The sequence below is a fragment of the Nymphalis io genome, chromosome 30 (genome assembly GCF_905147045.1).
Source record: "Nymphalis io chromosome 30, ilAglIoxx1.1, whole genome shotgun sequence".
NCBI classification, from domain to species: Eukaryota; Metazoa; Arthropoda; class Insecta; order Lepidoptera; family Nymphalidae; genus Nymphalis; species Nymphalis io.
The window spans coordinates 6607080-6632453 of NC_065917.1; the positions used below are offsets into that span (position 1 = coordinate 6607080).

The 25374-nt window shown below is 37.3% G+C and overlaps 3 protein-coding genes across 6 annotated transcripts in view; 1 reads left to right on the top strand and 2 right to left on the bottom strand.

Moving 5' to 3' along the window:
* LOC126780124 (BCL2/adenovirus E1B 19 kDa protein-interacting protein 3) overlaps nt 1-3681 on the bottom strand; it is a 38892-nt gene extending 35211 nt beyond the window's left edge. The window contains exon 1 of the mRNA XM_050504392.1: nt 3425-3681. Coding sequence (XP_050360349.1) covers nt 3425-3464 — 40 coding nt within the window. The 5' untranslated portion in view covers nt 3465-3681. The remainder of the gene's footprint in view (nt 1-3424) is intronic.
* Nucleotides 3682-4146: 465 nt separating this feature from the next.
* LOC126779976 (S-phase kinase-associated protein 2-like) lies at nt 4147-16468 on the top strand. The gene is made up of 13 exons (XM_050504205.1): nt 4147-4286; nt 4452-4521; nt 5925-6002; nt 6296-6419; nt 6820-6984; nt 8173-8317; nt 8978-9107; nt 9988-10162; nt 12018-12108; nt 13234-13358; nt 14578-14737; nt 15568-15687; nt 16316-16468. The coding sequence occupies exons 1-13, from the start codon at nt 4222-4224 to the stop codon at nt 16380-16382; spliced, it is 1515 nt and encodes a 504-aa protein (XP_050360162.1). The 5' UTR covers nt 4147-4221; the 3' UTR covers nt 16383-16468.
* Nucleotides 16469-17186: 718 nt separating this feature from the next.
* The window catches only part of LOC126779885 (lysosomal alpha-mannosidase-like), a 36324-nt gene continuing 28136 nt past the window's right edge, over nt 17187-25374 (bottom strand). For all 4 annotated transcript variants that reach the window (XM_050504033.1, XM_050504030.1, XM_050504032.1 and 1 more), the window contains exons 11-16: nt 25094-25172; nt 23470-23590; nt 22137-22242; nt 20931-21021; nt 19385-19935; nt 17187-18473 (exon numbers count right to left, since the gene is read on the bottom strand). In XM_050504033.1, coding sequence (XP_050359990.1) covers nt 17241-18473; nt 19385-19935; nt 20931-21021; nt 22137-22242; nt 23470-23590; nt 25094-25172 — 2181 coding nt within the window. In that variant the 3' untranslated portion in view covers nt 17187-17240. The remainder of the gene's footprint in view (nt 18474-19384; nt 19936-20930; nt 21022-22136; nt 22243-23469; nt 23591-25093; nt 25173-25374) is intronic.

Sequence of the window (25374 nt, forward strand, 5' to 3'; positions counted from 1 at the left end):
GAAAATTCATCATCGGTTCCAATGTTTAACCATGAAAGTGTATGAGAGAGACGGCATTACTTCCGCATTTACAATTTTACTGATTTCGTCCGCGTGCTATGTCCTTTTCTGTACACCTGACATTGTTTATGCAAAATTTCATGACAATCTGTTGAGTAGTTAAGACGTGAATATAAAACAAACAAACTGACATTCGCAATAACGCTGAACAGTGTGTACGGTCGTACGCTCTCTTCTGTAGGTAAAAACTAATTACCTACACGTTACAGGCTTGCATTTATAATACGGGTTAAGACGCGGGTCACGGCGTATTATACGTAAACGGAAATACATAATTTGCAGAGTTTTTTTTTTTTGTTATATTATAGCTAGGCGGACGAGCATATTATCCTGATGGTAAGTGGTTACCAACGCCCATAGACATTGACATTGTAAGAAATATTAACCATCGCTTGCATCACCAATGCGCCACCAACCTTGGGAACTAAGATGTTGTCCCTTGTGCCTGTAATTACACTGGCTCACTCACCCTTCAATCCGGAATGTTTTGCGGTAGAATATCTGATGAGTGGGTGGTACCTACCCAGGCAAGCTTGCACAAAGCTCTACCACCAGTAAACTCACAAGAATTCATGCGTGAATAACAAATCGACAGCTCGAAATCTTACGCTTACTCGTCTGACGCTGGAAGTCTCAGATAGCACCTACCATTACCGTAAAAAAATCGTATTTTTTATTTAAGCAAAATACAGATTTCCATTAATACTGAGGTTTATTACCGGTTTTTTTTCTGCATCTCCGTCTTAAGATTACTATCACGATACGACATACAGTCAATATTATGTTCTTGAATATACAACTGGATTATGTTTGGGGACAGATTTTCTCAAACAGTACGCGTTTTAAACCCACTGAATAGAACTACTTCTTACTACGCACGCACTCATATAGGTAGTTACTGTGATTACGACCTCGTTCTCGAGGACATTGGATAGGATAATACATTTTTTCAATTTTACTTCCGCTGAATAAAATGTCAAAGAACGCATCATACATTAAATATAAATAAAACAGAAACTACCGGTAGCAGCCCGAAGTCTGAAAGTTAGCAGTATGAAAACTTCTATAACTCATAAAGCACACAAAGCCCTTAATCTCGCTGATGGGCTCTTATTGCTCGTACCGGATTTGTTTCCCAACGGAAATATTTTGCGCATACTTGAGCACTATATTATATTATATCGCAGAATATATTCTCTGTTGAAAATAGCCGCCGTCATCAAAATCGATGAAAATGAAATCATTGGATAATAAGAATCGACCTATTCAATGATATTTTATCTAAGTCAGCATATTTGGCCTCTTCGTCCAACAAACATTAAATGTAAAATTTCTCTGTCCAAATTATGTATTTATTATTTGATTATAAAAATAAAACAATATCTTTATAACACTAATTTAGATAACAACGAATATATGCCAATTTCCTGATTATTTATTATAACATATTCAATATAATATAACTAAGCCAATTGCATCATTTAAGTCATGTAACTCATAATATCCATTTCATAATGGACGTTGCTGGTAAGCCTAGAAATCGCTCCCAATTTCTAGAGCGTCTAAATTTAAGAACTCTTCAAAAATGTTGTGTATAAATTATTTATGTCTATTTGAAGCGATCAATATTTAATCCCCATTAAAATAATAGATAAAAACAGAAACATTTTACAAGTAGCTAATACTATCACTGAAATTATATTTTCATAAAGTAACGAAGTAATCCTCGATCGCTTTCACATCAAATGATAATAACCGCAAATTATTGGTATGATTGTCAATTTAATTCTTGTAGAAGTAAATGAACAGGAACACGTGACGAAATGGTATATGAGTAGCCTTCATTAGTATATCTAACAAACTTATCACAAGTTCACTATCTCGGCGAAATTGTGGCAAAGTTAATTTGGGGTCGATGGAATCCTCAAGGTATGCGCAACAAAAGAGTAAAAAAACCTTATGACAAAAATTTAAATTGAAAATATATATAAAAAAAAAACATTCATAAATTCCAATTATTTATGAATTACTTAAATTAAAAACAACACATATGTACCATATTTTTTTCAGTTAGCAACATTGAACCTATTAAACAATTAATTCCAAGACAAATGTCTTAGTGCAAATACTACACTTAGGTAGTTGGATTAAAAGATTAAAATGTGTAATTAAATAGCATTGTTCGCTTGTTTATTTTAATCCTATTTGTACAAAAGAAAAAACTGAAAACATACATTACAAATGCAGATCAGAAAATAATAACCTATCATTGTTGATATAAAGAATTTGAATATTACAATCATATTGAGAGAATTATTGTATGATAATTCAATAAGTCTTTATCACTTATTATAAACACCATCTTTAAAAAACTTTTACGCACAATTTATTTTATATATGCTTAGGGTTCGGTAGTTCGCCCACTGAAGTATGTATGTGTACACTGTAAATAATAATTATCTGCTCCATTCTAGATTAAGTAATAAGCTGTTGTCCGATTTATATCAAGAAAACTAATAGGAACAGATTAACGAACAATCCAAGAATAAAAGGAAACTCTTATTGTATTATATTCCATAATAAGATGTAATAAATAGTCATGTGAACAATATACATTTATTTTTTCTAAAGAAATAATATCAAAGGCTCAGATTCAATTCCATCTTTCATGATTGATTATTTTTTTATTTAGAATATTTAATTACTATCCTACACTGAAAGTTTGAGAACTGCTGCCTTTTATATCTGCATTTTCCATTCATTCGTAATTATTATTTAAAAAAAAAACTACAAATTGATAGATAGGAATTTGATTAAATTAAAGATGATGCTTTTCAGTGTTGTTTTTTTAAACAAAGGTTACATACAAATAGGGTATTTATTAAACAGTGCAACACTAAAAAAGTATACACAAATAAGTATTTTCTTAAATAGATAAAAGAATATTAAAAAAAAAAATAACACGAAAATGTACCAGGGGTCATAGAGGTATAATAGGCATGCGAATCAAAATAACTGACCAAATTAAGATGACCCTAAACAAATCGAGTCTCTTGTAAATATATGTATTATCAATAAAACCCGTTTATACTAATTACCAATTCAACGTTTGTTTATGATTTCGCTGGCCTCGAAGGTCACACATATCAATAGATTGCCTACTTCAAAATACCTAAGTTTCAATGACAAAGTCACACCAGCTGTTGCGAAATAATAACTGCGCAATAGTTAACGGAAAACAATGTACACGGTATAAACAATCGCGATAAAATTTCTATTAATATATCGGAACATATGTGATTGGAAGTATGAAAAGCTGTTTCGTCATGTTAGTGAATCAATTGTTTATTTACGTTCAACTTACCACTTAGATCTTCTATGGTATTCAGTTTTCTAGCCGCCATTCTCGCGGAATGAACACAACACCAGGCAATTTAAGTTTTCTTTTTTATTTCCACAATTTAAAATGAATTAAAAAAAAATTGAGATTTTTGCGTTGTTTTAAGACAAAACAAACACGACGAGCAATTTCGTGCGATCTCCTTTGTTTTATGTTTTGATTCTAGTTGACAGGAAAGCGCGCAACATTTACACGGCTACAAATAGCTGTCGATCCTTTCGACGAATTGGAAAGCAGTGCGTAATATTGTCGTGCAGCCATTGGCTGTATATATGTAAACAAAAACTGGTGTTGTCATTTTACTTCGTTTTTTTTAAAGAAAAAAAAAAGTATTATAAACACTCATTTACAATAAAAATATGTAAACTGAAAGCATTTCTGTTTTTTTATTTTTATTTCATGAAAATATTTAATAAAATCGATTTAAATAGAATTAATGTAATCAGATATGATTACTTGTCTGTAATCTAAAATTTGAAATGTTATTTTCTTTTCTTTGCAATTTAAATTATTATTAATTATATAAATATATTTATATATGATTTAGATAAAAGAATAATAAAAAAATAAAACATTTTAAAAGAACGACAGTTATGTTATAAAATATTTTGAATCTACAACATACCTGTCATATTTAAGCTTGCAACACAGATTTCTTTTCAAATAATTTGTTGTCTATTCTTTTTTCTAATTTCGTCAAATTATTGAATAGTGATGACGTTCGATCTTTGATCCTTAGAAGAGTAAAAATTATAATTAAAATGAATGCAAGTAGTGTAGAAGATGACCATACTTCTTCTGCTCTCGATGTCATCGAAAGTCCTCGGTGAGCGGAATAATTTTTGTGTTAAAATTAGTGAATTTCAGCTCACCTGTCCGTGACAGCTGATTTTGAGCGCCAAAGTTAAAAGGCGCCAAATGTTATTAACGTGTCATTTTAATATTACCATCTGAAATCGTGTGAATATTTAGAAATTTGTGTGTGTTTTAGGAAAAGAATGCGCTTAGACAACTCATCGCGTAAATCTTGGAGTTTGATGGACCGGAGAACGGACACAGATGTGAGTTAATATAGTATCTTCCCGCTTTTTTGTTAACCACACCTTTCGTTTAAAATACGGCTTTAAACCTAATTATTGTTCTCCCTGATCTAATAAAACTCTAGCAGACATTTTAAAGCTTTAAATCCAATAATCATCAACATCGCCATTTTATATTTTACATGTACATTTCAAATAGTGTTTTACGAATAGAGTTAGCGGTGGAAGATAATTTATTGGGGCCCGATATAAGTGCTTAGTAATTTTAATAGAATCTATATGGTATAATCTACTAGGAGCCAGTGGTATATACAGAACCATTAAGCGATTTGTAACATCAAGTTTTGCCAGTTCACAAAGTTAATACATCTTAGGTATTCAATGCTATACCTATTAACTAAATTTAAAACTCAAGTGAGAAGAAACGGTGATAAATAAAGCCGTACAGTACAGTACAAGATTATATAAATGATAGAACTTGAAGGTAGTATTCATTGATGTTCTCACAGGATACATAGATTTTACTGTACATCATTATTACATGTACTGTTTTGCATTGATTCAAATGAGTAACTACTGACTGACTTTGCGGTTCTTTTTAGTATAATCTATTATATATTAACTTTGTAAAATGATTATTTAAGTGTTTGTAAAAGCTTACTTGAATATACCAAAGGCAGAATAATATGCAGCCTTTTTTAAATGACATATCTGATTGACTTATATAAATAATTGTAATCTTGGAGGCTCTTTAAACCACTCAATGATTGAAGCCCCAATGCTTTAGCAACACTGTTAATCTGCTGCATGTAATACTTTTATTTGGATAGTAGTAATATAAAAAGTAAATATTTTGAGGTACAGTACAGTAGAAACTAACTAAGTAGTTAGTTTGAAGTCTCTAGTTGTATCCTGATCCAGAAAATGCATAACATTCCCACTGTTGGGTTAAGACTTGGGAAGGATTGGAGTTCATTCCACCACATTGCATTGCTCCAATGCATGTTAGTCAATGCACAAGTGGCATATATAACACAGGTTTTCTTCCAAAGTTTTCCTTCATGTATTATAAACACAGACTGAGCGTGTGAAAATTCAACTTGCTTGCTCAGATTTGAAAAAGTTATGATGAAATGTGTTGGCAGAGTAATTTGCACTCATTATTTTTGTGGGCCACATGATGAATGGTCATTATGGCCCGTAGACATATTCATCCATATATATAAACCATCTCTTAAATTGTCAATGCACCATCAACCTTCGGAACTTAGGTGTTATGTCCCTTATTCCTGTAGTTATACTAAGTGTTGCTTTTTGGCTGTAATATGCAAAATTACTTGTATATACGTATGGACACATACTTCTGTCTTGTAAATACTTTGTAGGTACATAATAATATATAAATAAATTTATTTTCCTTCTAGGTATTACAAGAGATGGGCGTTAGTTTACTAGAGCCAGACGATGGGGAGAACAATTGTGAATCAACGAGTAACAGTACAGTAAGTTGATATACATAACTGTAACATCTCAGGATGGGCAATTAGAAAGTTATTGGGTTTTTCCGTTGATAATTCTCAGTAGCAGACATCCAACTTCCAGACTCCAGGTCTGAAATTGAAAGTGTGTACACTCCCGTGCCTCAGAAAGCACGTAAAACCTTTGGTCCTGCGCCTGAACTCTATCCGGTCGTGTCGGATTGCCGTTCCATCGGTTTATTATAATTTTCGTGCCTTACATCATTAGACTTTGTAATGCCACAGCACATAACAATAATTTTCTCTTAATATTCCAGCATAGACAACTTAAAAGGAAACGTGATATAGAAAATGTGAACCCCAACATATCCAGGGTGCTCAGCCCCCCGGGGAAGTCGAGCCCTGGACCGTCGCGAAAGAGCCCCAGGAGCTGTGATAAATGTAAGTTGAATTTGATAGTTACAGGGTCTTAATATGCGTAACAGCCTGTGTCCCACTGCTGGGCTAAGGCCTCCTCTCCTTTTTTCAGAAGGAATATGCTTGAAATTAATTAAAAATGAAAATGGTTTAGTGTGAATATAATTGCTATGGCTTTGGGCTTAATATATGTACTGTAGAGCTTTTGAAATAAGTAAAAAAATATAAAGTTAAATACTATAGCAAAAGTGTATTATTTAAGTTGTCATTCAAAAATGACAAGACGAGTGGTGAGATGAATCATGAGCTCGCATGTTTAAATGGACTCCACATTACACTTATGTCGGACTAGTTCTCATTCGCCAAGGGTCTGATCTGAGATTCATCCAAAAGTGAAGTCTTAAATATCTATTAAAAATTCCAGTACCCCTACAACCAACGGAACACACGCTGGACACGACTCTGACCAGCGCTTATTTGATAGAAGAGGAAACACCCCTGGGACAGTCAGTCAGTGCAAGCTACAAGCACACGAGCTCTGGATACAGCGCGACCACCACTAGCGGCAAAAAACTTAAGGAGATTGAACGTGAGCCGTTTTTTTTGGTCTTTTACTAGCCGAGTACTAATGGGATAACCCATCGGAAACTTTATTCAAAAACCCAATTTTTCTTAAGAACATAGGTGAGCGATAAGAATTTTTTATTATCTTGAATCTCCCCAGGAGGTTAAATGTGGAACTAAATTTTGTATGAAATGTCATTTTTATGCTAAAAATGTAGAAATCGGTATTTATGCTCATGTTAATGAGTTAAAGACAGTTGCTAACTCCCTGATGTTCAGCTGTTGACTCCCAAATCTGGATACAAAATGAGGTGTCCCGTGGAATTTTATAGTTGAATTGCAGAATATTTTTGTTAGCAAGGTTACACAGATAGCGAGCGATAACCAAAAAACTAAAACTTAAGAAAATTCAATGGGTTTCTGCATGTTTCTGATAGGATATCCACTCAGATAAAGAGCAATTTGTATATATAGTATCATTAGCTAATCGTCCCATCTTCACACGGATAGATAAGGGGAAAACTAAAGTCCTTTCTTAGTCTTTTTTTTTATAGAATAGGAAGGCGGACGAACATATGGGCCACCTAATGGTAAGTCACCAACGCCCATAGACATTGGCTCTGTGAGAAATGTTAACCATCGCTCACATCGCCAATGCGCCACCAATGGGAACTAAGATGTTATGTCACCCATCAAACCGGAACACAATAATACGAAGTACTGCTGTTTTTTTTTATGTATATAGAATAGGAAGGTGGACGAGCATATGGGCCACCTGATGGTAAGTGGTCACCAAACGCCCTTAGATATTGGCATTGTAAGAAATGTCAACCATCGCTTATAGCCAATGCGCCACCAACCTTGGAAACTAAGATGTTATGTCCCTTGTGCCTGTAATTACACTGGCTCACTCACCCTTCAAACCGGAACACAACAATATCAAGTATTGCTGTTTTGCGGTAGAATATCTGATGAGTGGTACCACCCCGGACGAGCTTGCACAAAGCTCTACCACCAGTAGTCTACATCAGGCAAGGAGTAACTGTGACAAATTTCAAGTCAATCGGAGGGATACTACATACATTAATATAATACATATATAAAAACACGCATCGACTTATAATATTTAAATGTATCAAATAAAATACTAAATCATGTTCATACATGACAGTGAGACTAAATGATAAACTTAATCAATGTATTTTACATTTAGGTCCATCAGAGGAGCCCGTTAGCGTTATCGGAACCCTCACCTCCAGCAGGGACACATTCTCAATGTTACCTGACGAGTTAGTGCTGGCCGTGCTGCGCTGGCTGCCGAAGAGAGCTCTGGCTCATTGTGCTCTCGTTTGTAAGCGGTAAGCTATAATTAGGGCTCAATATGTTTTTTTTTTAAATTAACCTTTATACGATAATCGGCTGTAGATATTATTTATTTGCTTGAATAGTAAGTGCATATTAATGAAATAAAGAAATAGGACAGGGGGCAAGAAAGTTAAGTTTGCTATGTAATTAATAACACATCATTTTGATGCATCTCCGACAAACATTATATACAAAAACATTTCTAGCTTAATCCTCTTTCTATTAGTGAAAACCGTATCAAAATCCGTTGCGTGGTTTAGAAGAAGTTGGCGGAGACACAGACACATGAATTCAGCGACATTTTTTTATAATATATGTATAATATAATTATTAATATATATATTAGCCTTGACAGTGAAGGAAAACATCGTAAGAAACCTGCACGTGTCTTATTTTACTGAAATTTTACCACATGTGTATTCCACCAACCCGCTTTGGAGCAGCCTGGTGGAATAAGCTCCAAACCTTCTCCTCAAAAGGGAGGGGAGGCCTTAGCCCAGCGGTGTGACATTAACAGGCTGTTACTGTACTGTTATATATTAGCAAGGAATGCATTCAGTGCAAAGATTGTTAAAAATATATATTTCTAAAGTATATAGACCGCAAAGAGGATATGGAATTTAGAAAAATGTATTGAATATATTGAATTTCAGATTATACAGACTAGCCTGCGACGAAACGCTCTGGCAGAGGCTAGATTTAGGCAACAAGACCCTAGCAAAAGACGCTCTAGGTAGGATATTAGCCAGGAAGCCTGTCATCGTCAGACTTGCCAGTTCAGAGGTGAGAATAATTAAATTTAAAAGTATAATTCAATTAATCATATGTATATGTTAATTTATTTCTTACATAAGTTTATATGTATGTAGGTTGGTGTATTACAAATTTGTATTTTTTTAGAATAGGAAGGCGGACGAGCATATGGGCCACCTGATGGTAAGTGGTCACCAACGCTCTTAGACATTGGCATTGTAAGAAATGTCAACCATCGCTTACATATCCAATGCGCCACCAACCTTGGGAACTAAGATTTTATGTCCCTTGTGCCTATAATTACACTGGCTCACTCACCCTCCACACAACAATATCAAGTATTGCTGTTTTGCGGTAGAATATCTGATGAGTGGGTGGTACCTACCCAGACGAGCTTGCACAAAGCCCTACCACCAGTAAAAAATGTTTTACTTGCTATTATATGTTACTAAATGTTTGTAAAGTGTGCAACAAAGGATTAATAAGTAAAAATAACACATTTTGATGTTAGTGTTATAAGTTTTTTGCCTGTTTTTGTTCCAGTTTCTTGCCATAATATATTAAAATTATAATATACATGTATTTGAAATGGCTCGGTCAGAAATCACAGCCACGGCTCGTGCATATATGTATAATTTTAAACAATATTGAAATAAACAAATTTTGGTGTTCGGGTTGAGGTTGGGGTGCAATTTATTTGCAGGGGGGGGGGGGGCACAACGAACGTATCTTCGTTCCCAAGGCCGGTGGCGTATCGGCGATGGAAGGAATGGCTAACACTTCATTTAACATCAGGGGGCTCATTTGCCCGCCCGCATAACATAAAAATAAACGTGCAATACGAAACAAATATTATAATTATGAAATAGTAAAATGCACAGAAGGCACTCAAAGCCGTGGTTCCCCGCAGATCGCGGCGTGGCGGCCGGCGGCGGCGGCGGCGGCGTCCCGCGTGCAGTACCTGGACCTGAGCATGTGCTCGCTGGACGCGCGCACGCTGGAGCACGCGCTGCGCGCCTGCCCCGCGCTGCGCAAGCTCAGCCTCGAGAGCGTGGCGCTCGGCGCACACGCGCAGCGCCTCATCGGTACGCGCCGCCCTGGCTAATCCCTCGTGGCACTCCTCGGGGCTGGGGCTATTCTATACAACTGCCCCGTTGGGCTACTGGCTCGATGCGAGGCCGCAGACCCGGAGGTCCCGGGCTCGATTCCCAGGTCGGGCCAGTAAAAAGTTACTGGGTTTTTCTGTCAGAAAATTCTCAGTAGCAGCCCGGGGTCTGGAAGTTGGAAGTGTTTTCACTCCCGTGCCTCGGAAAGCACGCAAAGCCGTCGGTCCTGCGCCTGACCTCCTTCCGGTCGTGTCGGATTGCCGTCCCATAGGATTATGAGAGTTAGGGAATGGAGAGTGCACCTGTGCAGTATAACATCTCCTGCGCAGCTGGTTAATCTCTCTTGACATTGGCCGCCGTGGCCGAAATCGGTCTGGAGGACATTATTATTATTCTATTATGCAGTGTTGCGAACATCGAGGTATACCCCTTGGGGGTAAGTCAGATAAAAGGGGATATATACTGATGGTAGAGCTTTGTGCGAGCTCGTCTGGGTAGGTATCTCCCATTCAACAGATATTCTAACCGCAAAACAGCAGTACTTGGTATTGTTGTGTTCCGATTTAAAGGGTGAGTGAGCCAGTGTAATTACATGCACAGGGGACATAACATCTTAGTTCCCAAGGTCGATGGCACATTGATGATGTAATTGGTGGGTAACATTTCTTACAATGCCAATGTCTATGGGCGTTGGTGACCACTAACCATCAGGTGACCCAAATGCTCGTCCGCCTTCCTATTCTATAAAAAAGGGGCTTTTACAGGGAAAACATTTTTTAGAAGATATCTCTCTTGAGTTTAACTCCTTAGTTCGATTTAATCTGGTTAATTTCAAAGCCGCTGCTGTTTTTTGTGTTGTTGTGCAGTGCTTGCTTTGTTTTTAACATAATATTATAAATTTATTATCTTTTTATTTCAATTCATCGGTCAATGGTGCTAGGGGGGGGGGGGGTTCTCAGAAGTTGGCCACACTGCTGTTATGTTATTCTTGAAGTGATATTGTATTAGTTAACTCATCATGTCTTTTAAACCTGTGCGTACAGTACAATTCCGTAAAGTTCATTCCGTATCTCACTAGTGTAATATAATAAGCCCACATACGGTGATACGCCATTTTGAACCGTATATCCTTTAAAAGTTACAATTATTATAATCAATGTCACATATGACCTTCTGACATTAAACAGTGATGTTTTCGAGTTCTTACAGAGTAGCTGCGTTCTCTACCGTTTGTTTCATCGCACTATGAGAGAGATAGAATGTTTGTGTTAATGGACACATGCTATTTCTGTAAATAAATTCTACGAAGATGGTTTAACATTAAGTAACAGCCTGTAAATGTCCCACTGCTGGCCTAAGGCCTCTCCCTTTTTGAGGAGAAGGTTTGGAGCTTATTCTACCACGCTGCTCCAATGCGGTTTGGTGGAATACACATGTGGCAGAATTTCGATGAAATTAGACACATGCAGGTTTCCTCACGATGTTTTCCTTATTATTAGAATTGTAAACAGAAATTAAGCACATGAAAATTCAGAGGTGCTTGCTCGGGTTTGAACCCACGTTCATCGATTAAGATTCACGCTTTCTTACCACTGGGCCATCTCGAGCTTAACATTAAAATTGGCTGAAATTAGGCTGTCGTGTCATATATTCATTATAATTTTCATCCCTTTGTTGTCCACTGCTCCACATAGGACTCTCCAATGGCTCACCACTGAGCACGATCTTCAGTTCTCAAATCTCTTTGCCAGCCACTTTGCATACATCTTCATTGAACCTAGCTGGTCAATGGTGGTAATAATATATTATTTACCCTGAATTTGATGAATTTCAGGCAAATGCACGAACTTGGAAACACTCAACCTCACAATGGCTCAAGGAATTACAGCTGAAGGATTGACATACATACTGGAAGGGTGTACAGGGTGAGTTATATAAAACTTGATTTTAAATATTGATTAAGAAAAAAATTGAGAAATTCCACTACTTTAATTGACATGATATATTGTGCGTTTGGGGGTGTCAGATATTACTTAAAAAGAAATTATCCCATTTTTCCTTGGGGCTTAATTTTGCTTCATATAGCTGTGAGCAAATCATATGGAATATCTAAATAAATGGTTTGTTTATCTTTACTCTTTCAACTACCTCGTTGGTGTAGTGGCTTGATGTAAGGCCGCACCTCCGGAGGTCTTGGGTTCAATTCCCAGGTCGGGCCTATCAAAAGTTATTGAAAAATATCACTAATTCTTTATAATATAAATATTTCATATCTACAATTCAAATTATGTAAGTTTAAATAGCATATTTGGAGTGATTTTGGGTGCAAAATGAATCCCAGGCAAAGCCGCGGGAAGCTAGTAAGCTGCTATGTAGACTATGTAATATCAGATATGTTGAAGCATAATAAAGCAGTCATATATGGTAAACTAATGTCAAATATGTCAAGAAAACAGCCAACGAACTGAACACTAATATTTAATATATGGTTAATTAAGGAAGGTGGTGGGTTCGATTCCCATCCCAGGACAGACATTTGTGTGCATGAACATGTCTGTTTGTCCTGAGTCTGGGTGTAGTTATCTATATAAGTATGTATTTACAAAAGAAAAGTAGTATATGTAGTATATCAGTTGCCTGGTTTCCATAGCACAAGCTCTGCTTTGGGATCCGATGGCCGTGTGTGAATAATGTCCCAGGATATTATTATTATTATTACAGTAACAGCCTGTGAATGTCCCACTGCTGGGCTAAGGCATCCTCTCCTTTTTTGAGAAGAGGGTTTGGAGCTTATTCCACCACGCTGCTCCAAAACGGGTTGGTGGAATACACATGTGGCAGAATTTCAGTGAAATTAGACAATTGTAGCTTTCCTCACGACGTTCTTCTTCACCGTCAAGCACAAGATGAATTATAATAACAAATTAAGCACATGAAAATTCAGTGGTGCTTGCCCGGGTTTGAACCCACGATCATCGGTTAAGATTCACGCGTTCTTACCACAGGGCCATCTGGGCTTTTTATTATTATATATATATATTGTGTTACAGCCTCCAGTCACTAAACATATCGTGGTGCAATTTAAGCGAAGCCGCGTTAAACGTTCTCGTGACGATGTTACCGCCGAAGCTGCAACGATTGAACGTGAGCGGCGCCAGGATCATGACTGATGAAAGTGAGTACTAATAACTCCGTATTTTTTTTTTATATAGATTAGGAAGACGGACAGAGATGACCACCTGATGGTATGTCACCAACGCCCATAGACAATGACATTGTAAGAAATGTTAACCATCGCTTACATCACCAATGCGCCACCAATGGGAACTAAGATGTTATGTCCCTTGTGCCTGTAATTACACTGGCTCACTCACCCTTCAAACCGGAACAATACCAAGTACTGCTGTTTTGCGGTAGGATATCTGATGAGTGGGTGGTACCTACCCAGACGAGCTTGCACAAAGCCCTACCACCAGTATAGTTAAGTTGTGCACAACTCACCGACTAATATGATAATTACAACAAATTTAATGTTTAATAGGTATTAACTACATATTATTTACATGTTTTGAACTGTTGATCGTGGGTTCAAACCCGGGCAAGCACCACTGAATTTTCATGTGCTAAATTTGTTAGTATAATCCATCTCGTGCTTTTGACGGTGAAGGTAAACATCGTGAGGAAACCTGCATGTGTCGAATTTAATTAAAATTCTACCAATATATTTCACAAACCCGCATTGGAGCAGCGTGGTAGAATAAGCTCCAAACCTTCTCCTCAAAAAGGGAGAGTAGGCATTAGCCCAGCAGTGGGACATTAACAGGCTGTTACTGTAACTACATATTATAAAACGAAGTCCTCCTTTTTGTCTGTTTGTCCAAACGAAACTCAAAAACTGTTGAACTGATTTTCATACGGCTTTCACCAATGGAGAGAGCGATTTATAAGGAAGGTTAAGTGTATAAGTCATTATAGTTTTGTGTTAATTGTCTGAATTATGACGACGATTGTTTAAGATGTCGGGGAAAACTGGCGTGCGCCCCGTAAGCCAATAGAGTTATAGGTTTAATACGATATAAATTTTCTATGTATACCTACTTATATTCTACTCGTATGAAGCCGGGACGGTTAACAAGACATTAATCCGCCAATCGTCTCCACCCACAAATTAACCCACACAGGGTTGGTGAAATAAACGTAAATAAAAGTTGAAACATATGCAGGTTTCCTTGCGATTTTTCAGAACAAAGCACGAGTTGAATTATAAATACTTAAGACATCCGTGCTGTGGTGGCACAGATTTATATCATTTATCTCCATCCCCGTGGGGAATGTCGGATTATTAATACTTGAAATCGTGGTGTATATGTGACTGAACATGGTGGTACCCCCAGTGGTGTCCGCGCTGGTGGCGCGCTGCCCCCGCCTGCTGGACCTGGACGTGTCGGACTGCTCGCGGCTGGGCGTGGCGGCGCTGGGCGCGCTGCTGGCGCTCGGCCGCCTGGAGCACCTCGCGCTCAGCCGCTGCTACCTGCTGCCGCCGCACACGCTCATGTGAGTACCGCCACCACGCCGGTCTGATCACTGGCGCCTGTTCCAGCCACAAGAGGAGTGAACCCAAATAAGAACTTTGACACCGGATTGACGCGATATCATTTTTCGAGATCTCGAATTGTCTATGATATTCACTATGGATTCGCGTGAAAATGACGTTTTCAATGCCCTCAAAGTTGTAATCGGAACTTCGAAAGTTAAATGAATGTGGTTATATCTAGTTAAATGGAATAGTATTGTATTACAAATAAAGGTAAATAATTCAAGAACCGTTTATTACTCACTATGTAGGAGAACATTTAGAAAATCGCATGCAATTTGTAATTCAAAGGTTTGTTTACCTTTAATCCTTCTCTGATTGGAATAGGGTATAACTTAGCTGTAGCTATAAGATTCAAATCCTGGTTCGCTCATGGAAAATATGTCTTGTAAATCTCTTTATTGCACGCAAGGAGTATGACGATTTATGTAAATAAAAACGATATGGCATATTATATTACTCATATGTATGTTTGAGTCGGTTGGCGTGGTTGGTAGAACACTTGCCTTTCACGCCGAAGTTTGTGAGTTCGAATCCCACCCAGGACAGACATTTGTGTGCATGAACATGAATGTTTGTCCTGAGTCTGGTGTAATTATCTATATAAGTATGTATTTACAAAAAAAAAGTAGTATATGTAGTATATCAGTTGTCTGGTTTCCATAGCACAAGCTTTGTACAAGCTTAATTTGGGATCAGATGGCCGTGTGTGAAAAATGTCTCATAATATTATATTATATTATAATATTATATCATAATATTATAATATTATGTGTCCATTTATTTCCAGGAAGCTGAGCAGCATGACGTCCTTGCAGTATCTTGAAGTGTGGGGTATGCTGCAAAGTGGATCTCTGAACACTCTAAGGAAAGCTCTCCCCGCTATACAACTCAATCAATTTATGTTCAGGTAAATGAAATGGTAGAAATTCCTATGAGTATCCATCAACAACTATTTATCCTGCGATGTTATTTAAATAATATATTTAATTTGTCGCAAATTCCGGTTTTTACGGTGAGTGACCCAATTGCTGACACAAGGGACATTGTTAATATTTCTTAATGATTTCGGCCACGGCGGCCAATCTCAAGAGAGATTAGCCAGTTGGCTATATTATAATGCATAATGCACAAGTATGTGCGCAAACACAGGTGCACTCTCTATTCCTTCTTATAATCCGATGGGACGGCAATCCGACACGACCGGAAAGGCGTAGGACCAACGGCTTTACGTGCTTTCCGAGGCACGAGCGTGTTCCGACTTCCAACTTGCAGACTCCGGGTTGCTACTGAGAATTTTCTGACAGAAAAACCCAATAACTTACTATAGGCCCGACCTGGGAATGAACTCGGGACCTCCGGGTCTGCGGCTTTACATTAAGCCACTAGACCAACGAGACCGTCCATATTTCTTATAATACCATTGTCTATGGGCGGTTGTGACCACTTACCATCAGGTGGCCCATATGCTCGTCCGCCTTCCTATTCTATAAAAAAAAGTGTGCTATTATAAATAAATAAATGATTACTTGTTACAGTGCTATCGCGAGACCCACCATCGGTACGAGACGAACATCCATCTGGGGCCTTAGGACAAGAGACTGATAAATATAATTTAATATAGTGTAAATATTTATTGTAATTAAGTGAAATAAATCTTTTAAAATCGTAAATAAAGTGATCATTTTGTACGTATTTGTTTATTTTTAACAAGTAAATGTTACCCTTGTTATGTGATTAATGATTACGCTTCTATCAACATGAAAGAATATTAATGCAAGTAGATATTCTGGTGGACTGAGGTCTGAAATTCAATTAAAACTCTCAAAAAGAGGGGCTTTTTGAGAGTTTTAAATAATGATTGCACCACTCAATGCTTGATTGAAGTACATTTGGCAGAGTGTCACGATGTCTTCGATAGATTTTATTGGATAAATTAAAAAAAAATGTTATTTATAAATACTGAAAATTAAGCAATACAAACTATTTGCGAAAGAGTACTAGGCTTATACCCGAGTTACTGGGTGCCCCGCTCTTCCACAAAGACAAAAGTTACCAATAATTGTTCCTAAGGTGCTCTACAGTACGCCCACGCCCACACAGCAGTTATATAAGGTTATAAAACATTGTGTTGAACGATTACAATCCCTTACTTTTATTGTAAAGTAACAGCCTGTTAATGTCCCACTGCCAGGCTAAAGCCTCCTCTCCCTTTTGAGAAGGTTAGGAGCTTATTCCACCACGCTGCTCCAATGCGGATTGGTAGAATACACATGTGGCATAATTTCAATGAAATTAGACACATCCAGGTTTCCTCACGATATTTTCCTTTACCGTTAAGCGCGAGATGAATTAACGAATAAAAACTATATTATATACTAAAGCTTTAAATAAAACGAAAAATTTAATTTAAATATATTTATTTCATACATATGTACATTACTCGATACATTTAATATGCAATTACGAAGCGATCAATTCATATTTCGCGATAAAAGTCCTTATTTGTTTCGCTTTAATTTTAATCTTCAATCCATCGTCAGCAGCTACTTCATCAACATTCCTAGCTCTGGGTACAGAATTGAAATTATTATATTCAAAGTTGAAACTTTCAGAAAATTCATTTTCAGTTCTCCAAGTCCACTTTTCAACATCTCCCAACCACTGATTAGCCGCTAGTGTTGTTTCTTTAATCGATATAATTTTGATATTATTAAAAACTTCAGATAAATCTACTTGTAGCGTCGAATTATTAGATTTATCGATATAATTCTCGAATCTTAATAGCAATGAATCCTGCGTCCAAGGTTCTAGAGTTAGCAGGTGCAATCCATTCGGCAGTTCCTTCATACCTTTGAAGCAATTGTCTAATTTCATCCATGCGTCCAATTTAATATTATCAGCATTAGATACGAATACTATTGGCTGTAAATGTGTTTGTATAACCAGTTTTCTCTCTGCAATCAGTTCCATATGATTATCTGGATTGTGGTTCAGTATTTTATGTTGCCCACGCATCACTAGCCCTACGCCTTGAGCCACTTCATTCAGCGCTTCACCAACCCCAAACGCGTCATCGTGTAACAGACGCCTATGGAGCATCAGTTCAATACTACCTTCTTCCAACGAGGATCCGCCTTCAGATCTATCCGTCAATATTGATATCCTAGATTGATCGTCTTGTATTGATATTTTATTCGTTACTGGATAATAATTGCCAGCGATCGGTTCCTCTAGTGTCAGATTCCACTGTGGACGTTCGTTCAGCTTCCGTTTCAACATTTGCCTCCCATTCGAGTCCGTGTAGAACTCGCCGTTGTTGACGACGTTCGTGTTATACCTCACCACGTATTCTTTACCAACTTTATCATCAACTGGAATAGGGCCGACGACGAAATCGTGAACAAAATAATTGAGACCGTTATATAGTCTGAGAACGCTCGCTGCGTTTTCTTTTGTTTCCGCACGAAACTCTTGAACGATTTCGCCTTTAACCGTACCCGTGTTCCTGTAGGTCATAGAGTAGGGTACTGTGGTTTGAGGTCTGAAGATGTAAGCGCCGGACGATCGCTCGGATGTGTTCGTGTTGTTGCCAAAGCAACCGGTCCAGTAGAACAGCTGAACTTTCAGATTCGTCGTCCTGTCTGGTAGGATCATGTGTGTAACGCCCGTGTTGTCGATACGTATCTTCATGTACTGAAATTGATATAATTTAAATTAGGAGCTTTAATTAAACGCTTAGAGCGTCCTAATCAATAATTTTGATCGATTTCGATAAATTTAACGGGTAAAGACATTTTTGTTTATGTGAAAACTTCTTTAGGCGTTGCGCTCGTTTATTATAGGGGATGGACTCGTGGCTTCGCGTCACCGACATGCTAATGTTGATATAATGAAATCGTTGAATGTACAAATAATTTAAGTATTGTGGAAATTAATGAGGATAATAAAGATTGTATTTTAACTATTATTTATTTAATTTAAGCTGTATTAATATTTTGTACCGAGTTAGCGACATACTGTGTATTCTGATGAATAAAGAGCCTAATAACAAAAAGGGATAGAATTATTACTCGGAGTGCCAATAGATGTGGAAATTGGACGAATATATTTAACAGTTTCCAGTTTTCACTTCTGTCGGCAGTAACTGTGACTGCGTTTTTTTTTATCAACACATGACAGAAGCCCTGGCGAAGACGAAGTTATATGATTTTTTAAATAATATGTCTAGTTGGTACCTACTCAGTACAGACAAAAATTATAATATCAAATAAGTAATTATCGAAATTTAAAGCCCAAGTCGAAATAAACTTTATATATGATAGAAGAGTGTACAAAGAGTGTGTAGTGATACAAAACCCGCCTAAGGTGAGACAACGTTTCTGATCACCCATTTCACCAGATCAACGTTATAGTCATGTTATTTAGTATATAACATGTAAAAGTCGCAAGTTCGTTCGATCCCCACTAACACAAGCTTTACTCTCAACTGCCCCCCTCTCCCACTATACTATAGGAATATTAGCAATTATAAGATTCTTTAAAAAAAAGAAGATGTTTGCCAAATCCTACTGACATCCAAATGATTATAATTTATTAAAACTCACCTCGTTTTCCAAATAGTCTTCATCCATACGTTCAACGACCGTCGGCTCATCAGCCAACATTCTCAATTCTTCTTCATTGAGAATTGGATAATTCCGCTTCTTGTCTAAGCTCCTCGCTCTGCCAACCGTCTCCGTTTTAGCTTCTTTTATAATTCTTTCCAATTCTTTAACGTTACTATTGTCATCTTTATCTTTCAATATATCGACATTTATGCCTTTTTCAATATTAATTTTAGTGTCAACTCTTGATATCGGTAGAGGAATTTGTTCTTCTTTTATCTTATAATCTTTTCCGTCATCTAAATTGTGTATTTCAACGAAGTTATCGTGTAAATTCTTCCAGTAATCATTTATATTACCGTAGTAATCATTCGTTTTCGATATAACGTCCCTTTTAGATTTTTTCGTTATCTTTTTAACGTAAAACGATTTCACTCCGAGCGGATGTAGCTTGGCTATGAAAACTAATTCGTGAGTCGCTCCCGACTTTCTCGTTGGTATTTTTTTTACAGGTTCCGGTATGTCTATTAATTGTGATGTTATTTTTTCGCCTGGAAATAAACAAATATAATTTTTCTAGGTTCTTGCTGATAAAATTGATATTGTTTGACGTAGACATTTCGATTACGCCATTCATTAGAAACAAATCAACTGCGCTGTGCAGTGTACAAGTCTGTGCGCAAACACAGAAGCACTACGAACATTATTCCCTCACTCTTATAACACTGGACATGACCGGAGAGGGTTCAACCGTAGGACCAACAGCTTTAATGATACACTAGTAGGATCTATAAAGGCTAATATTAAAAAGTAAAAGTAAAGTAACAGCCTGTGAATGTCCCACTGCTGGGCTAAGGCCTCATCTCCTTGTTTGAGGAGCTGCTCCAATGCGGGTTGGTTGTATTCCACACATGTGGCAGAATATTAATGAAATTAGACACATGCAGGGCTAATCTCTATGTTTTACTTCACCGTCATGAACGATATGAATTATAAAAACAAACACAAATAAAGCACATGAAAATTCAGTGGAGCTTGCCTTGGTTCGAACCCACATCCGATCATTGGTTAAGATTCACGCGTTCTAACCACTAGGCCATCTCGGCTCGTAATATTAAAAATGCGAAAGTCACTCTGTTTCGCTTTTACGGCTAAATCACTGAATCGATTTTGATGAGATTTAGCACGAAGCCAGCTCGAACCCTAACGGAAAGACATATATACTTTTACTGCTCCCCTCTCCCTAAAATGTGGGCGAAAACTGATTATAAAATATAATTAGGAGATTCCTTCACCCATACAATAGCGTTGTAAAAAAAAAACGCGCGCTAATTTCGAACCGCCATTTTGTTAGTTGTCAGAAAGGTAAAGTAATTAATTTATTATTGGCGCAACTTGTGATTTGTTCAAATGTGTTATTTGTATTTTTAAGAGTGATTGAGTGAGTTATTTACAACAATTTGTATGATTTGGTATTCTATTTTTAAAATTCAAAGTTTTTATAAAAATTAATTTTCGCTTCTGGATTACAATAAACGTTACTCACCATTTGGCGCGTAAACTTCGTAAGTTGCGTTTAATACTGGTATGTGTATCGGTTCCATCACCATCCACCCCAACGGGTTGTATATTGTTACCTTCAATAACATAATAAACAGTAATTAAGTTATGTATTTATGTGTTTGTAAATAATTAATTGAGAGTATTGCAATAAAAATAAATGGTAAGGTCACATGTCTGTGGAGATACAAATCAATAACAAAAGAAATACGTTGTTTTTAACAGACTTCGAAACGATCAATACGTCATCGTATATATATATATATGTTTCCTCATATATAACGTTAAAAAAACGGTCATATTTATAAGTCCTTTATAAAGTTGGTTAGCGGGTGGTTAGTTAAACAATGCTCTGTCTTTTTCTTTCGAATATGAAATCAATGATGAGAACGAGATAAATCAGTGTTTAACTAAATAGCTATTTTAAATCTAAATGATAAATAAAACCGCTTAATCAACTTGCTTATTTTTATTTCAATATAAACATCAAATTCTTTTGGTACACCACGAAGTTATATTAGTTTGCTATCGTTTATTCATCCCCTCATCCAGCCCCCATAACTATTAAACGGCTAAATTAATTCAAACATAGCCTAAAACACTCTCGACAAATAAATCTTTCAAACAAAAGCAACTAAATGAAAATCGGTTCATCCGTTCGAGAGCTACGATCTCATGTAGACAGACAAACACGTCAGACTTATAAAATCCCTCGTTTTGCGTCGGGGATTAAAATGAGTGCAGTTAATATCTGTTGAATTCTAAACATTTCTAAACAACAATGCATATCATTAAAAATATGAAAAAGATTAATTACTAAGATCCTTGTCGGATCTTCTTGGTAGAATCTACACTCCAAACCGGTGCCCGTATAAGCCTACTTTTTATGGTAAATGGTCACCATCGCCCAAAGATATTAGCGCTGTAAGAACTATTAATATCATCAATGCGCCACCAACCTTGGGAACTAAGATGTTTATGTCTTGTGCATGTAATTACACTGGCTCACTCACCCTTCAAACCGGAACACAAAAGTTTTAATTATTGCTGTTGGGCGGTTGAATATCAGATGAATGGGTGGTACCAAATGGGATTGCACGAAGCCCTACCATCGAGTGAATAGCCTACTAACCTATTTGAATAAAGAATTATTACATTTGTTAAGGAATTTGTTTTAAGATGTTACACTCACCACAAACTGTCGACTTGTTTCACTCGTGTGACAACTCGATTCATTGAAGCGACATCTATCGTAGCTGAGGAGTGGCGGCTTCAGGGCGTCCCTTTGTGCAATTTTACTGAAGAAATGTTTTTTAGAAATCAGTGTTTAACTTACATACATACGTATAATAGCTTAACGATTTTATGAGAAATCTTTCGTAAAATTCAAGACTGAACTAAGAAGTCACTGACAAAGCTTGACTTCAGCAAAAAAATAATAATAATAATATCCTGGGACATAATTCACACACGGCCATCGGATCCCAAATTAAGCTCGTACTATGAAAACCAGACATCTGATATACTACATATACTACTTTTCTTTTGTAAATACATAATTATATAGATAATTAAACCCAGACTCAGGACAAACAGACATGTCCATGCACACAAATTTGTGTCCCGGGTGGGAATCGAACCCACACCCATCGGCGTGAAAGGAAGAAAGTGGCGTAATTAGTAGAAATCTACCAATTACGCCAACCGGCTCGTCAGTAATGTAATACTTTTAATTTTGTATACAGTAACAGCCTGTAAATGTCCCACTGCTGAGCTAAAGCCTCCTCTTTCTTTTTGAGTTCCAATGCGGGTTGGTGGAATACACATATGGCAGAATTTCAGTTGAATTAGACACATGCAGGTTTCCTCATGATGTTTTCCTTCACCGAAAAAGCCGTTCTCCTTCGCCGTCAAGCCCGAGATAAATTATAATCACAAATTAAGCACATGAAAATTCATTGGTGCTTGCCCGGGTTTGAACCTACGATCATCGGTTCAGATTTACGCGTTTTTACCCCTGGGCCATCTCTGGCTTTTGTATAAAGACACCAATAATTATAATATAGATATGAGAGAATTAATATTATGTGATACGTTTCTCGTGTAGGAAATAAACTTTTTAAGCCTAAAACTTATTATATGATTTGTTTTTCTATTTTTTGAAAAGAGCAATTTGTCAACTTCACTCCGCGCGCAGACCCCGAGGTCGTGGGTTCAAATTGCAGATTGATCCAGTAAAATATTATTGGGTTTTGCTGTTGAAAATTCTCAGCAGCAGCCGGCAGCTGGAAGTCGAAAGTGTGTGGTTTTGCGCCTGAACTCTTTCCGGTCCTCCCGTTCTTTCTTGAGTTAGGGAATAGAGAGTGCACCTGTGTTTGCGCACACACTCGTGCACTATAATATCTCCTGCGCAGTTGGCTAATCTCTCTTGAGTTTGGCCGCCGTGGCCGAAATCGGTCTGTAGGACATTATTATATGCTGGATGTTAAACGAAACACGATAGCGCGATTCAGAGATGTACTCACTTGAAAGCCTGCCTCGCTACGAAGAGAGCGTCCTCTATGGCGACGTCCAAGAGCCTCTCGTAGTCATGCGCGACGTGTTGCTTCTCAGTGCCCGTTATTGCGTCGTGGTGTTGCATTACACCTGAAGCATTATTATCGTATTGGAAATAAAAATGTATACAAATAAAAAACTGATGGTAGAGCTTTGTGCAAGCTCGTCTGGGTAGGTACCACCCACTCATCAGATATTCTAAAACACAGCAGTACTTGGTATTGTTGTGTTCCGGTTTGAAGGGTGAGTGAGCCAGTGTAATTACAGGCACAAGGGAGATAACATCTTAGTTCCCACGGGTCACACATTGGTGAAGTAAGCGATGGTTAACATTTCTTACAATGCCAATGTCTATGGGCGTTGGTGACCACTTTTATGACCATCAGGTGGCCCATATGCTCGTCAGCCTTCCTATTCTATAAAAAAAAGCACCAGTGTGAACACTACTGGGAAAAGATTTCGAGATCATTCCACTACGCTGCTTCAATTCGAGCTGGATATGTATGCGGCAGAATTTCAGTGAAATTAGACACACGCAGGGTTCCTCAGGATATTTCCCTTCATCGGAAAGCACGAGATGAATTATAAACACAAAATAAGGACAGCGGTGTTCGCGTGGGTTTGAAACCGCTAATCTTAAGAAATAATGATGTGTGAACATCTTAGCGCTCGGAACACGATACCTAACGGAGAGTCCGAGCGTGATGACGTCAGCGTGAGATTCGTTATTGTAAGTGCGTTAATGTGTGCGTGAGATCGGTACACGAGCACACATGTTCACACATAAATTCTCGTGAGCACCTTGGCACTCATACCATTTTTATTATAATAATTTAAATTACAACAAAATTTCTCTCAATATTTACTGAAATCTTAACTAGGCGAGCTTTAGGGCCGAAACACTAAAATGATTTGCCGCGACACAGGAAAGTGCGAGCTCGTACGACGATTTGAGGAGAGATTTGATTTGACGATTACAGTTTTGACTACACTTATATTACACAGAGAAATGATTTGATTTTTTATGTTTGTTTGTAACGGATAAACTCAAAATCTACTTAACCGATTTTAAAATTTCTTTCAGTCACAGAACGCTACATTATCAGCGAGTAACATAGGCTAGATATTTTTTTTTTTTTTAAATTAGAAATCCCTAAGAAAATTGAAATAATGTAACTCAAGGAAAAGCCGAGATGGCCCTGTGGTAGGAACGCGTGAATCTTAACCGATGATCGTGGGTTCAAACCCGGGCAAGCACCACTGAATTTTCATGTGCTTAATTTGTGATTATAATTCATCTCGTGCTTTACGGTGAAGGAAAACATCGTGAGGAAACCTGTATGTGTCTAATTTCACTGAAATTCTGCCACATGTGAATTCTACCAACCCGCATTGGAGCAGCGTGGTGGAATAAGCTCCAAACCTTCTCCTCAAAAAGAGGAGAGGAGGCCTTTAGCCCAGCAGTGGGACATTCACAGGCTGTTACGGTTACGGTACGGTAACTCAAGGTATCATTTTTTTACTATAAGTCATTATTGGCGTAAAAAAGATAATTGTTCAACGCGGACAAAGTCATTATCAAATGAATCTCACCCATAGCACTCTTTAATTCGTTCAGCACGAATTTGTTGTGTTCCTCCAGACCTCCTAGGATTTGCAAATGCTTCACCATCTGTAACGTCGAAGGTTACCATTGAATCAAAACATACACAAACATAGTTTTAAAATGTACCAACTTTTATTTTTAAGTATTTATTCATTAATAAAATGTTTAATGTTTAGATATCTTTTTGTCTTCCTGCCCTTATCCCACTACGTGGGATCGGCACATCATATTTTTTCCTCCCACTTCTCTCCGTCACCCCTCATCTCAA